A 12,568-nucleotide genomic window follows, 5' to 3' on the forward strand; every position below is an offset into this window, starting at 1 on the left:
GGAGGCAGGAGAGAGAGCTGGTGTTGAAAGCCTACTGAGTGCTAGTCCCCTGGCGAGGCACGCTGTAGGTGTTTTCATGTACCCTCTGCACCCTCCTAGTAGATGGATTGATAACCACTGAATCCTGGGCTCCCCACTCCCCGCTCCTGCGGTCTGGCCATGTCCTCTCAGAGGGGAGCAGCTCAGAGTGTGGAGTCAGTCCTGGGCTTTCCGATGCCTCCACGACTAACAACACTTCCTTTCTTGGTCTCTGCACCGAGCATCATGTAAGATAACGTCGGTGAGGCAGCGTATCAGTCATGAGGCACCGGAAAGCCCGGGCCTCAGGCTCGACCCTCTGAGCTGCTCCCACTGAGCGATGCGGCAGCCTGGCCGGGCCGAGGAGGGGCCTGGGAGGTTAAAATGTCACAGGGAAGCAGAGAGCTGCCAGCTGATGTGCACACACCAGGCTCTTTGCTTTGGGCTGAATTGAACTCGGAGCTCCTAGTCACCCTCTCTCTCCCTTTACCCACAATCCCAGTGAAATAACCATCACAGGGAGGACCGAGGCTGAGTCACTGGTGCCCAGGGCAGCCCCATCGGGGGGAATATTTCCACAGCTCCATGGCAGGTCCTTGCTGTGCCAAACCTCCCATGTGGCCCCGCCAGGAACCGCCAGACCTCCCCAGGACCCAGCAGGGGCCTGTGCGGCTGCTCCCGCGCGCGGCAGTGGCAGTTCTGATTGGCTGGCACCAGCGCCGACACGGTTGTCATGGACTTTGAATGCCGCCTTGGGGGTGACCAGCACGCACCGCACTGCCCTGGAGCCAGGCTGCCTGAGTCTGACCCCTGACTCTGCACCTTATTAGCTCTGTGTGTCCTTGGACAATTGTTTACCCCCCCGTGACTCAGTTTACTCCTCTTTAAATGGGGTATAAACCAGAGCTACATCGTGGAGCTGTTACCAGGAATTGTGAGCTGTCATTTTTAATGCATTTAGGGAAGTTCTAGATGATAGGAGGCACCACATAAGTGTTTGCTAAAGAAAAATTATACATCATATCCATGAGGCAACCGGGGCTCAAAAAAGTTCAGGCAGCAAGAGCTTCTGTTTGAGCCAGGACGCCTGACAGCAGCTCCGAACCCCTTTCCTGCGGGACCCTGTGTTCCTGCGGGACCCTGTGTTCCTGCGGGACCCTGTGTTCCTGCGGGACCCTGTGTTCCTGCGGGCAGCTTCTCCACAGCGGTGTGATGGCGACCGCGCGGGCGAGCCCGTCTCCCCTGCTCTGCCCGCCCTCCTGGGTTCACCTCATTCCTCACCCCAGGCTGCACCTGCCAGTCCAGTGGAGGTTTGTCCCGTCAGATGCCTGAAGTGGGACCCTGAATTCAGGGTTAAGGTGAGTAGCCGCGCGTGGCCAGTGGAGAGCAGGACGGCTAGCACAGCCACACAGAGAAAAAGGTGTCAGAGGCGGGTGTTTGAGAGAAGGATTTTAGAGGCCACATTGCACTTATAATTCAGCCCAAAGCAAAGAGCCTGGTGTGTGCACATCAGCTGGCAGCTCCCTGCTTCCCTGTGACATTCTGGCTCCCAGGCCCCCTCTTGGCCCGGCCAGGCTGCCCACATCGCTCTGTGGGAGCAGCTCAGTGTTGAGCCCGAGGCCCGGGCTTTCCGGTGCCTCATGATTCACACACCTGCCTCTCCTGGCCTCTGCACCTTGTCCTCTCGCTGGCCGCCCAGGACACATCGCACCCTTTCCTGTTCTTTCTACTTCCTCCCGGGCCTTGGCTCCTCCCAACTCACCGCTGGTCCCCATGCGCTCCACTCACCCCCTTGGCCTGCCGTGGCCATACGTCCGTCCGGGTAGCCGCTTGCCTTGGCCCGTCGTCCCCGGCTGCTCTCCCGCTCGTCCTCTGACACTCCCCACCCCACCCCACCTTCGGGGCTCCTCGTCACATTGTCCCCCTTCCTCCTGCGCCTGCGGTTATGTTCCCCTTTTCGGCCCTCCCCTCGCCCCACCCCAGCCCTCCTGCCCCGTCCCTCTCGGGCCTACCCTCTGCTGCTCTCCCCGCAGATCTATGAGTATCGGAACGGCCACCAGGAGGTGGAGAGCCCCTTCCAGGGGCGCCTGCAGTGGGACGGCAGCAAGGACCTGCAGGACGTGTCCATCACGGTGCTCAACGTCACCCTCAACGACTCTGGGCTCTACACCTGCAACGTGTCCCGGGAGTTTGAGTTCGAGGCGCACCGACCCTTCGTGAAGACCACGCGGCTGATCCCCCTCCGGGTCACTGAGGAGGGTGAGGCCGGCGCGGGGCTCCAGGGTCCCTGCTCCCGTGGGAGGGAGGGGAGGGGCTTGCACACACATGTACTGTGGAGCGGTGACTGCTAACAGTGTCACCGCGGACGAGTCCTACTTTCGCGGCCCGCTCCCTGCACACGGCCAGCCAGCTCACCTCCGCCTTTCCTGCCGGCCGGGCGTGGGGGTGAGAGCAGAAGGTCGACTTCCTAGTCCCTGACTCTCCCCGAGAGAAAGGAGACGGCCTCCGGCCTCCGAGAGGCGCTCGCTTCCCAGTGACCCGCCCCCCCCCTCCCCGTGCTGGACCCTACCTCATGGCTTGAGAAGTTACCCTCCAACCAGTGGTGCAGTGAGCCCCGCACCCCTGTGGGCCCGCAGCCCAGCCTTTTGCTGCAGGGGTGGAGCTGCGCTCTCCCTTGGAGCACAGGCCGGGGGCGCCGCTGCGGGACACGCTGAGACCCGCTGCTCTGCTGGCCTGGCTGCTGTTGTCTTCTGTCTTCCCGCACAGTAACCGCGCCAGCAGCCCTCCCCGCAGAGCCCGTTCTCCTGAGTTTTTACGTAAAAGCTGTGGATTTCCCACAGCTGGCTCCTCGTTAGGGTGGGAAGTCCCCTCGCCAGTCTGACTCCGAAGTTCTGTTGCAATCGGTCGGGCTGGATGAGTTGCTCCTGCGACCGGCTCACTCAGCCTCTCCCACTCCCTCACCCCGTCCTCAGCATTACTGCTGCCCCAACATGCAGCCTGGTGACCAGCTCAGAGGGGTGGCATGAAAGGAGGAGGTTAATGAAAGACAGGCCTCTCCCTGGCAAAGGCCGGGCTCCCAGCGTCCAGGCCGCACATGCATTTTTTTGTCATGTTTTGGGATAAAACGTATGAAGCAAACGAATGCGAAGGACAGATGCCATTGTTTGACCAGCGGTCGCCAACCATTTGGACCTCACGGACAACCAGTGGCCCGCGGGTCTCCGTTGGCGACCGCTGGTTTAGGCAATGTGATGAAAACTAAAGGCAGGTCAGTTCCCACAGTGCAGAAGGGGCCTCAGCCACCTGGATCTAGCCCAGAGGAGCCTGCGCCCTCCCCAGCCCTTGCCCCACACCCCAGCCCATGCCCCTCTCAGCCCGAGCCCCCCCAGCCTGTGCCCTCCCTGCCCGTGCCCTCCCTACCCGAGCCCTCCCAGCCCCCGCCTCTGTGCGAATGAAAGTTGGATGGAAGCTCTGGGAGGTGTCCTGTTCAGAAGGTGGTTGTCCTCTGTACACACTGGTCCTCCCTGGGGGGAGGGGCCTGGCGCCCTCCACTGTCCACCCCCGGGAACTGTTGCCTGGTGACTGCCAGACGCGGGGAACTGGGCCTCTCTGTCTGTCTCCACCTCCCGCTCTGGGCTTTGGCCTCCGGAGACCCCTGGCAGCCAATGGACAGCATGGCAGAGCCGAGCCAGTGCCTGCCGGGCACCAGAGCAAGGCCTGAGCAAGAATAGAAGGAAAACAAGTTTGTTGTCAGAGCCAGGGTGCCCTCGGGATGTTGGGTCACCCAGGGCTTCCTCCTGTACCCCTGCTGCAGGGCAGGCAGCCTGCCTGTGGGAGCTGAGCGGCTCCTCCGTCCTGTGACGGGAGGGGCAGCTGGGAGAACAGAATAGGCTCTCCGCGGGAAGCTAATTAGCACCAAAGCAGGGCAGCTCCACTTCCAGGGCGTCTTTTCTCCCACCACCACCCCGCTTCCGGCCCCTGCTTCTCTCTTTTCCTCTGTGACCCCTCGGCCGGCGCCTCCCTCCCCCTCGGACACGCACGCGCTCGGATTGCTCAGAGCCCCTCGCTCTGCCGCGGGCACCCCCCGCTTCTCGTCCCTGGGCCCCAGAGACGCTTCCCCTTTTGTTCACTCTGGACTCCCTGGTGTAGGCCGCCAGATCGAGGCCCGTCGCGGGGGAGGGGACACAGACGGCTGTGCTGCCGCTTCTGGGCGGCGGCATTTAAAGGGGACGGGTGCGTTCAGCCGCGCACACCGCACACGGCACAGCAAGCCTCCGAGAAGACACCGGGCAGCCCCAGGCCTCGGCTGCACCCGGGCAGGACCCGGGGTGAACCTGGAGCCGGGCCGGCTCCTCGGAGCTCAGGTCACGATGGGCCCTGCAGGGCGTGTGATGAGCAGGGCCTGGAGGGTGACGGGCGGTGAAGAACCGAGGACACGAGTCTAACCAGCTGGCGGGCGCTGGCGAGGCGAGAAACGCTGTGACCTTCCTTCCACCAGGAAGGAGTGCATATGGGGACATTGGCCATGTAGTGGGCTTCCATTCTCATTGTTATTGGTCACGAAACAAAGAGGACCAACATTTACATTCATTCATTCAGCAAATGCGGAGTATTTTGAATATTCCCGGATCAGATAACCAGCTGCTGGTTCAGAAATGACTAGGACCTGTTCGCAGTGAGCGCCGTCAGCGGAGAAGGGAGACAAATGCGTGGCTGCAGTGAGAGGTGCTGCACGGACGGCTGACAGGCCCGGGAGGGAGGCGAATGACTGACTGCGGAGAAGCCGAGGCAGTTTCACGAGGGAGGGGCTCCGTGGCGTCTGGAAGGACCAGGGACTGGACAGCAGGAGGGATCTGGGATGGAGGTAGCAGTGGGAGGTGAGACACAATCTAGGAAGAGTGAAGAGGAAGAAGAAATGTCCACAGGCCCCCAAAGCCCACGTGTTTGAGAAGAGCTTTTGCGAGGAGCTGGGCTGTGCATGGCCTTGCCCGAGATATTAATAGAAACCGGGCTCCATTATGAGGGCGGCGTGGGGAGGGGGGCGGGGGAGGGCGGAGAGGGTTTAAACAGGGGATGTCAGGCTCAGGTCTGTGCCTCAGAAGCAGAGCTTCGAGGACGTGTGGTTAATGCAGGGAACCTCCAATGCTCATTTCTGTGTGGGTTGATGAGCGGGGCGGTCCCATAGAGGTCACCCCGTCCCCGGCGGGCTCACTGCACTGGCCTCCGTGTCTTCGGATGCTCTCTCCCTAGCGATACCCCCTCCCCTCCAAGCTCACGGACATGAGGCTGAACTCAGACACAGGACTTACGTCGGCAGACATTTAAATGTCACAGATATTCTTAAATACATTAGGTTAAAGTAATCACGCAAGTCATTACCATCACTTGCAAATTAAGAAACAGTCTCAGATACGGGAGATGACTGTTCACACACCAGCCAGTAGCAAAGCCGGGCCCTCACTATGTGTATGCCGCTCGATCCCAGGACTCCTCCCCTCTCTCCTCCTCTACCCGCCCCCCCCTTCCCCGATCCCTCCAGACATCTGAGAAAAGCCAGTCAGGAAGCAGACAGAGAGGACAGTCCTTTGACATCTTGTTGAGTTCCATGAGACCCAGGGCTTATCGGCCACACTCAGAACCAGGCTTCCGATACCCCTACCCCCGATAGCAGGTCTGATACCCCCGCCCCGATGGCAGGTCTGATACCCCCACCCCGATGGCAGGTCTGATACCCCCGCCACCGATGGCAGGTCTGATACCCCCGCCCCCGATGGCAGGTCTGATACCCCCACCCCCGATGTCAGGTCTGATGCCCCCGATGGCAGGGCTGGGTTTGCCGACGGCGCACTCTGAGCCTTACTCTCCTCTTGCAGCCGGAGAGGACTTCACCTCCGTCGTCTCGGAAATCATGATGTACATCCTCCTGGTCTTCCTCACCTTGTGGCTGCTCATTGAGATGATCTACTGCTACCGGAAGGTCTCCAAGGCTGAAGAGGCCGCCCAGGAGAGCGCGTAAGCCCCAAGATGCCAGATGACGCTGGCGGCACCCGCGGTGAAATGCTGAGCAAGCGACCCAGTCGCCTGCTTTCTCACCGCGGCCGCTGAGGTGTCAGCGTCAGTGCGCTCATTTCACAGATGAGAACACTGAGGCTGGGGGAGTTTGCCCCGGGAAAGCAGGGCTGGGATTCAGGCCTGCTACCTCGGCCTGTGCCCTTCACCACTGATGTGAAGCTCACCAGCGGCCCCACAGTCCCAGGAATTAGCATCACTGTGACCGTGGCACAGATGCGGGGACAGGCGCACAGAAGGTAAGCGGCTGGCGGGACCACACGGGCAGCGGAGGAGAGCCTGGGCTTGGAGGGAGCCTGTCCGTTCCTATTGGCCAGGCTTCTCCATCACAGCCGTTTGCTGTCACTGGGTGCTCACCAGGCGCTGGGCACGGCGTTCGCTCCAAGCACCATGCTCCTGCCCTGCAGCGGGGGCGCGATTAGAACCCGAGCGGGGCCCTCTTCTCCAGGGCAGCCTAGCCCGGGGCCCTGCTTGCTGCGGCCCAGCCACCGAGGAGTGAGCACGAGTGAGAAGCGCTGGGGCCGAAGGGCGAAGAGACCGTCTGGCCTGTTATCGGGGGCTGGCAACACTGCTGAGGCAGTCACCTAACACCCCAGGCCGCTGCCACCTGGAAATGTGCACTAGCATAAAGCTTGATTTGCATGACAGCTATGATCTTAACGGAGAAGATGACAGCTGACCAGACGTGGGATAGACAGAAAGGCCGTGCTGGGGAGGCCGAGGGGCCCGGTGACTTAGGGGCGTGGATCAGTGGTCGCACAGGCAGTGCCTACCCCTGGACGGGAGCTCCCTGCGTGGGCAGGAGTGCCCACCGTGAGGCCCCGGAGCTGGGACCCGCAGGGAGCCAGAGCTACACAAACGGCAGATCCGACACCCATCCGGCCACAGCCCAGGGAAAAGCCCAGGAAACGCACCCATCCTGGCTGACTCCAAGTGGAAGACAGAAAAGGTTCTTGAGAATTAGCCACAAGCCTGCGCTCACAATGGATGGGACTTACACTCACACCACCCACATGGTCCCGGGACTTACTCTCACACCACCCACATGGTCCCGGGACTTACTCTCACACCACCCACATGGTCCCGGGACTTACTCTCACACCACCCACATGGTCCCGGGACTTACACTCACACCACCCACATGGTCCCGGGACTTACACTCACACCACCCACATGGTCCCGGGACTTACACTCACACCACCCACATGGTCCCGGGACTTACACTCACACCACCCACATGGTCCCGGGACTTACACTCACACCACCCACATGGTCCCGGAAGCGCCAAGCTGAGAAAGTCCATCAGTAACAGCAACGGAAAGCACCCCAGCCGGCGGTAACCAGGCCAAAGCGCGTGCAGCCCTTTCCAAAGGGAGCACCTCTGGCATCAGGATTCCCCGGGTAAGGCAACGCTCATCAAGGAACTTCAGATAGCAAGGACCCAGTAGAATATAGGAAATAGCTTTGTTTAAAAGAGTTGAAGCAATGAAAGGAGGAACCCAAAGCATAAGAATAGAGTAAGTTGCTAAGGAAAAAGAACAGGCAGATTTGAAGAGGAATTTTAAAAGGTGGAAATGAAAAACACGGTCAGAGGTGCCAGGCGGCGTGTGGAGGAGGCAGCATAGGAGGACACGGAGCTCGCCCTCCCACGAGCAAACCAGGATACACACACTTACAGAGAGATGCCCAGGGCGGAACGCACGGCTTCTGAACAGCAACCGAGAGCAAGAGGCCAGGAGAGGAGGCTGGGAGACCGCGGAGGCAGAGGAGCCACGTGAGCGCCACTGTTTACACTGCCCTCTGCTGCCTTCGGGTGGGAGTGCATGGGTGCTGTGGTCAGCCTGCGAGGTCACCTGCCTCTGGGCGGAGGGAGCAGCAGGAACTACCGGGCTTCCCGCAGCACCTGCCTCCGCAGGGAGCCGCCCCAGCTCAGCTCCGGGCAGCTGCAGCCCTGCCTGGCCCCAGCTGGCTTCCCGAACCCCGGGCACAGCAAGCCTAGAGAGAGGTGGCTTCTCCACAGAACCACCTTCTGTACCACAAACACGCGAGAGGCTGCACAGCAGGCCGGGAGCCGCGGGAGCTGCCGGGACTGTGGGGGTTCAGGTCAGAGGTGCCTGTGAGTACCATGGCTTACACCCCTCCACCTCTACCTAGTGGGCCAGGGCCCACCTGCAAGGTCGCTGCAGTGCATCCTGGGACATATCACTGGAGCCCATTTAGGCCCTGAACAGAGGGAGCAAGTAGGACCAACAAGGCCTTTCTACACGCACTGGGCTCCGCACCGAGAACCACTCCGGCTCGGCAGACCAGTGCCCCGGAAGCTTCATGCGCCGATTGGCTCCTACCTGCCCGGCAAAACCACCTGCACACACAGCCTGAGCAGAGGCCGATTCCTCTGTAAGCTCGCTTTTCAAGACGGGGAGAGAGAGCGATGTTGTCGAATTCATATAAACAAACATAGGAAGTCAAACAAAATGAAAAGACAGAAGAATACTGCATCTCTCAAATGAAGGAACAAGAAACAGTCCCAGAAAGAAACCCTAAGGAAGCAGAGATAAAGAATTCAAAGAAACCTGACCGTGGACTAGAAGAACTGAGGAACTTCAACCAGGAGTTAGAAAGTTTAATGAAGATCCAAGCAGAGCTGGATGGGAGAAGATGCTCACCAGTGACACAGCCAATAAGGAATTAATGTCTAAAATACAACCTAACACCAAAAAAAGAAACAATTCAATTAAAAAATGAACAGAGGACATGGATAGCCACTTCTCCAAAGAGGACATTCATATGAAAAGACGCTCAATGCCACTAATCAGCAGAGAGATGCACATTAAAATCCCAGTGACACGTCACCTCACACCTGTCAGAGTAGCTATCAGTAATTCAACAAATAACAAGTGCTGGTGGGGATGTGGAGAAGGGAGCCCTGGGTACTGCTGGGCTGGTAGGGTATTGCAGCCACAACAGAGATTCTCCAAAAAAGTTAAAAATTAGACGGGGCGCAGTGCTTCGGGAAGACTTATTTTTGAGCAACGAGAACCCAGCTGTGGTCTTGTGTGTCACGCTCCTGTCATACACTCCGTGCCAACGTGGGTGAGCACTTTGCTTAGAGTGCTGCTTCTCTAAGTGAAGTTGGAACCCACTAGTGTGTGGGTTCTGTAGCTAAGACCTTTACATTCTTGTGTAGGAAAAAGGCCCATTACTGTTATGGTATCTGGTAATTTATTGGGGAAATGATTTTTTCCATTGCCCACTACTGCTTTGTTTCATCAAAATAAAATAAGTTGTTTTTAAAAAAATTAAAACTCAGAGGTGCCATACAATCCAGCAATTCCACATCTGGGTATTTATCAAAAAACAAAACACTGATTCTACAGGATATATGCCCCTATGTTCATTGCAGCATTACTAATAATAGCCAAGATATGGGAGCAACCTAGATATCCATCAGTAGATGAATGGATAAAGAAGATGTGGATAAAGAAGATTTCATATGTGCAATGAAATACTGTTCACCAATAAAAGGAATTAAATCTTGCCATTTGTGACAACATGGGTGGACCTAGAGAGTATTATTTTAAGTGAAATAAATCAGACAATGAAGAAACAAAAGAGAAAAGACCTATAGATACAGAGATACATAGATATATAGGTTGCCAAAGGGAGGGGTGGGGGGAATGGGAATAAAACCCTATATAATAAAAGCATAGCATGCAAATTGTCCCCTTGACCAGGAGTTTGACCAGGGGGTGGGGCCAGCTGGGGGAAGGGAGGGAGGCCCTGGCCGGCAGCCAGCAGCCTCTAGGGACCCTACCAGTGCATGAATTTCGTGCACTGGGTCTCTAGTGAATATATAAACGCCCTGGCTGGTTTGGCTCAGTGTTACAGCATCAGCCTGCAGACCAAAGGGTTGCAGGTTTGATTCCAATCAAGGTTGCAGGTTCCATCCCAGCCAAGGTAGGGGCTCATGTGGAGGCAACCAATCAATGTGTCTCTCGTTCTCTTCCCCTCCTCCCTCCCTTCTATTCTTTCTGGAAATCAATGGGAAAAATCCTCAGGTGAGGATTAAAACAAATAAATAAATGTAAAATAAAAGTGACAACATCAAATGCTGGCACAAAAAGAAAAGAAAATGTGAGGGGGGGGGTTGAAGTTAGGTAAGGGTAAGTGACATCACCAAGGTCACTGTGAATGGCAGGGTCCATCTCCTGGTCAGGTTCTTCTGACTCCACCTGGCCCCTCCAGGGGATTTAAAGCCACGGCTTTTCCTGGGTAACAATTGATGGTGGTGACTCATTAGCATATGAAACCGTCAGACCTGGCCTTTCCCTGCCCTCCCTCTCTAAATCAAACCCAGCCTTGGAGTCTCTTCTAACCTGTTTCCTACTTCACCTGCTCTCACCTATCAAGCTACCTGGAATCCCCAACCTTTAAAAAAAGAAGCACTCATTTTGTTTAAATCACCTCAGAGGCCTCCTTTAAAAAAATTCTTTAATTACACTAAGTTCCCCGGAGATTGGGAGGGGGTGTCTCATTGCTCCCCCAGTGACTGCACAGTGATGCTCAGTAAGAGTTTGTGTTGGGAGGATGGAGGGAAAGATGGGAGCCAGACGCTACGCAGCCTGGGAGCCAGGAGTGCGATGAGTTTTGTTTGTGAGTCTTCTCGGTAAAGCCCTGGACCTCATGGTGTGGCAAAAAGTACAAAAAGAAAAAGGGGAGGCGGGGGGGGGGGGGGAGAAAAACACAGTCAATACAATTTAAGACCCCATGGATTGGCACCTTATACTGGTAACCAGAAGAGAGATATAACAATGTTACACAGAATGGAGAATGGAGATATAATAAAATGAAATATCACAAAGAAACATGAAGAAAAAAATGAGAAGATCCATTAAAACAGAGAAAAAGGAGAAGAAACAATGAAACCAGTTGGTTGACAAAACTACTGAAAGACTGGAGAAAAGACTTAAATGGAGAATTCAGATATAGAGGCTAAGGAAGGCAGGACTCTTCAGATTTAGGAAGCACAATACCTGGTAAATCCTGAGCAGGATAAATCCATGTAAATCTACACCCACACAGCAAGCACCTCTAAACTGATCAATGGCAGCTAATAAGATAACCTACAGCAAATGTCACCTGGGGCTCCCAACTTTAGAAGAATTGTCTATAATGTTAAAAGCATGTCAAGGATACCACCTCTCCCTGCTTCTCTTCAATATTATATTGGAGATCCTAGATAGTGAACTAAGCAAATGAAAAGAAAAAAGAGTAAGACTTGGAAAGAAACAAACTAAATTATAATTTTTCATACCCACTATGATTACCTGCATAGAAAATCTAAGGAAATCCAGAGTGAACAAACTATTATAACTAATAAGAACATTCCACAGGTTTGTTAACATAAATAACAATATAAAAATACAGAAATTACTATATTCCAGCCACTAAAATTTAGAAAAGCATTAAAGTACTTTCAATTATAATAGCAACAAATACTCTCTGGTACCCAGAAATAAATTTGATAAAAATGTATAAGACCTTAAGGACAAAGTTACAAAACTACTGGAAGACTTAAGAAAGACTTAGCTGGAGAATAAAACCGTACTGTGACAAACATGGCAGTTCTCCCCAAAAGTAATCTGCAAATTTAATTACATTCCAATCAAAATATTTATTGGGATGTTCAAGGAACTCGATAAAGCTGATCTTAAAAGTCACATGGGAGGACCCAAACCAGCTAAACTAAAGGACCCAAACCAGCTAAACCAGAGAGTAAATATTTTAGGCTTTTCAGGCTACACAGGGTCTCTCTGAATAGTGTTTTTTGTGTGTGTTTTTTCTTTGCTTGCAACCCTTTAAACAAGTCACAACCTTTCTTAGCCCCTGGGCCATAGTTTGCTGACTTCAAAGAAAGAACGGTAAGTTTGGAGGGGTGGCTGGTAGGACTTTTGCTGCCAGATGCGAGGCTTGCTTAGAACACTGTCAGAGCAGAGCCTGTGATACTGACATGGCACCCACACGGACAAGCCGAACAAAGGGGAGCCCAATGGGTCACTATGTATGTAAGCCAGCATGTGGCAGAGGCAATGCAGTCACTGAAGGAGGAATGGGCCGTCCAATCAGTGGATGGGGACAATTCCTTGTCCATATAGAAAAAACAAAATAGATTCTCTGTCTCTCACATTAACGAAAAATAAGTTGTGAGTGGATTTAAAGACAAGGTAAAATGCAAAACTTAAAAATTCTATTAAGGGCATTTAAAAAAATATCTTTATGTCCTCGCTGGTTTTGCTCAGTGGATAGAGCAGGGTGGGCAAACTTTTTGACTCAAGGGCCCCAATGGGTTCTTAAACTGGACCAGAGGGCCGGAACAAAAGCATGGATGGAGTGTTTGTGTGAACTAATATAAATTCAAAGTAAGCATAATTACATAAAAGGGTACGGTCTTTTTTTGTTTTCAGCTTTATTCATTTCAATC

At 54.7% G+C, this 12,568-nt stretch overlaps 1 protein-coding gene across 1 annotated transcript in view; it reads left to right on the plus strand.

Annotated features, from left to right (window-relative positions):
• SCN3B (sodium voltage-gated channel beta subunit 3) overlaps positions 1–12,568 on the plus strand; it is a 23,906-nt gene that overhangs the window by 9,407 nt on the left and 1,931 nt on the right. The window contains exons 3-4 of the mRNA XM_006770327.2: positions 2,052–2,277; positions 5,892–6,030. Coding sequence (XP_006770390.1) covers positions 2,052–2,277; positions 5,892–6,030 — 365 coding nt within the window. The remainder of the gene's footprint in view (positions 1–2,051; positions 2,278–5,891; positions 6,031–12,568) is intronic.

This window comes from Myotis davidii, unplaced genomic scaffold (genome assembly GCF_000327345.1).
Source record: "Myotis davidii unplaced genomic scaffold, ASM32734v1 scaffold803, whole genome shotgun sequence".
In the NCBI taxonomy this organism is placed as follows: Eukaryota; Metazoa; Chordata; class Mammalia; order Chiroptera; family Vespertilionidae; genus Myotis; species Myotis davidii.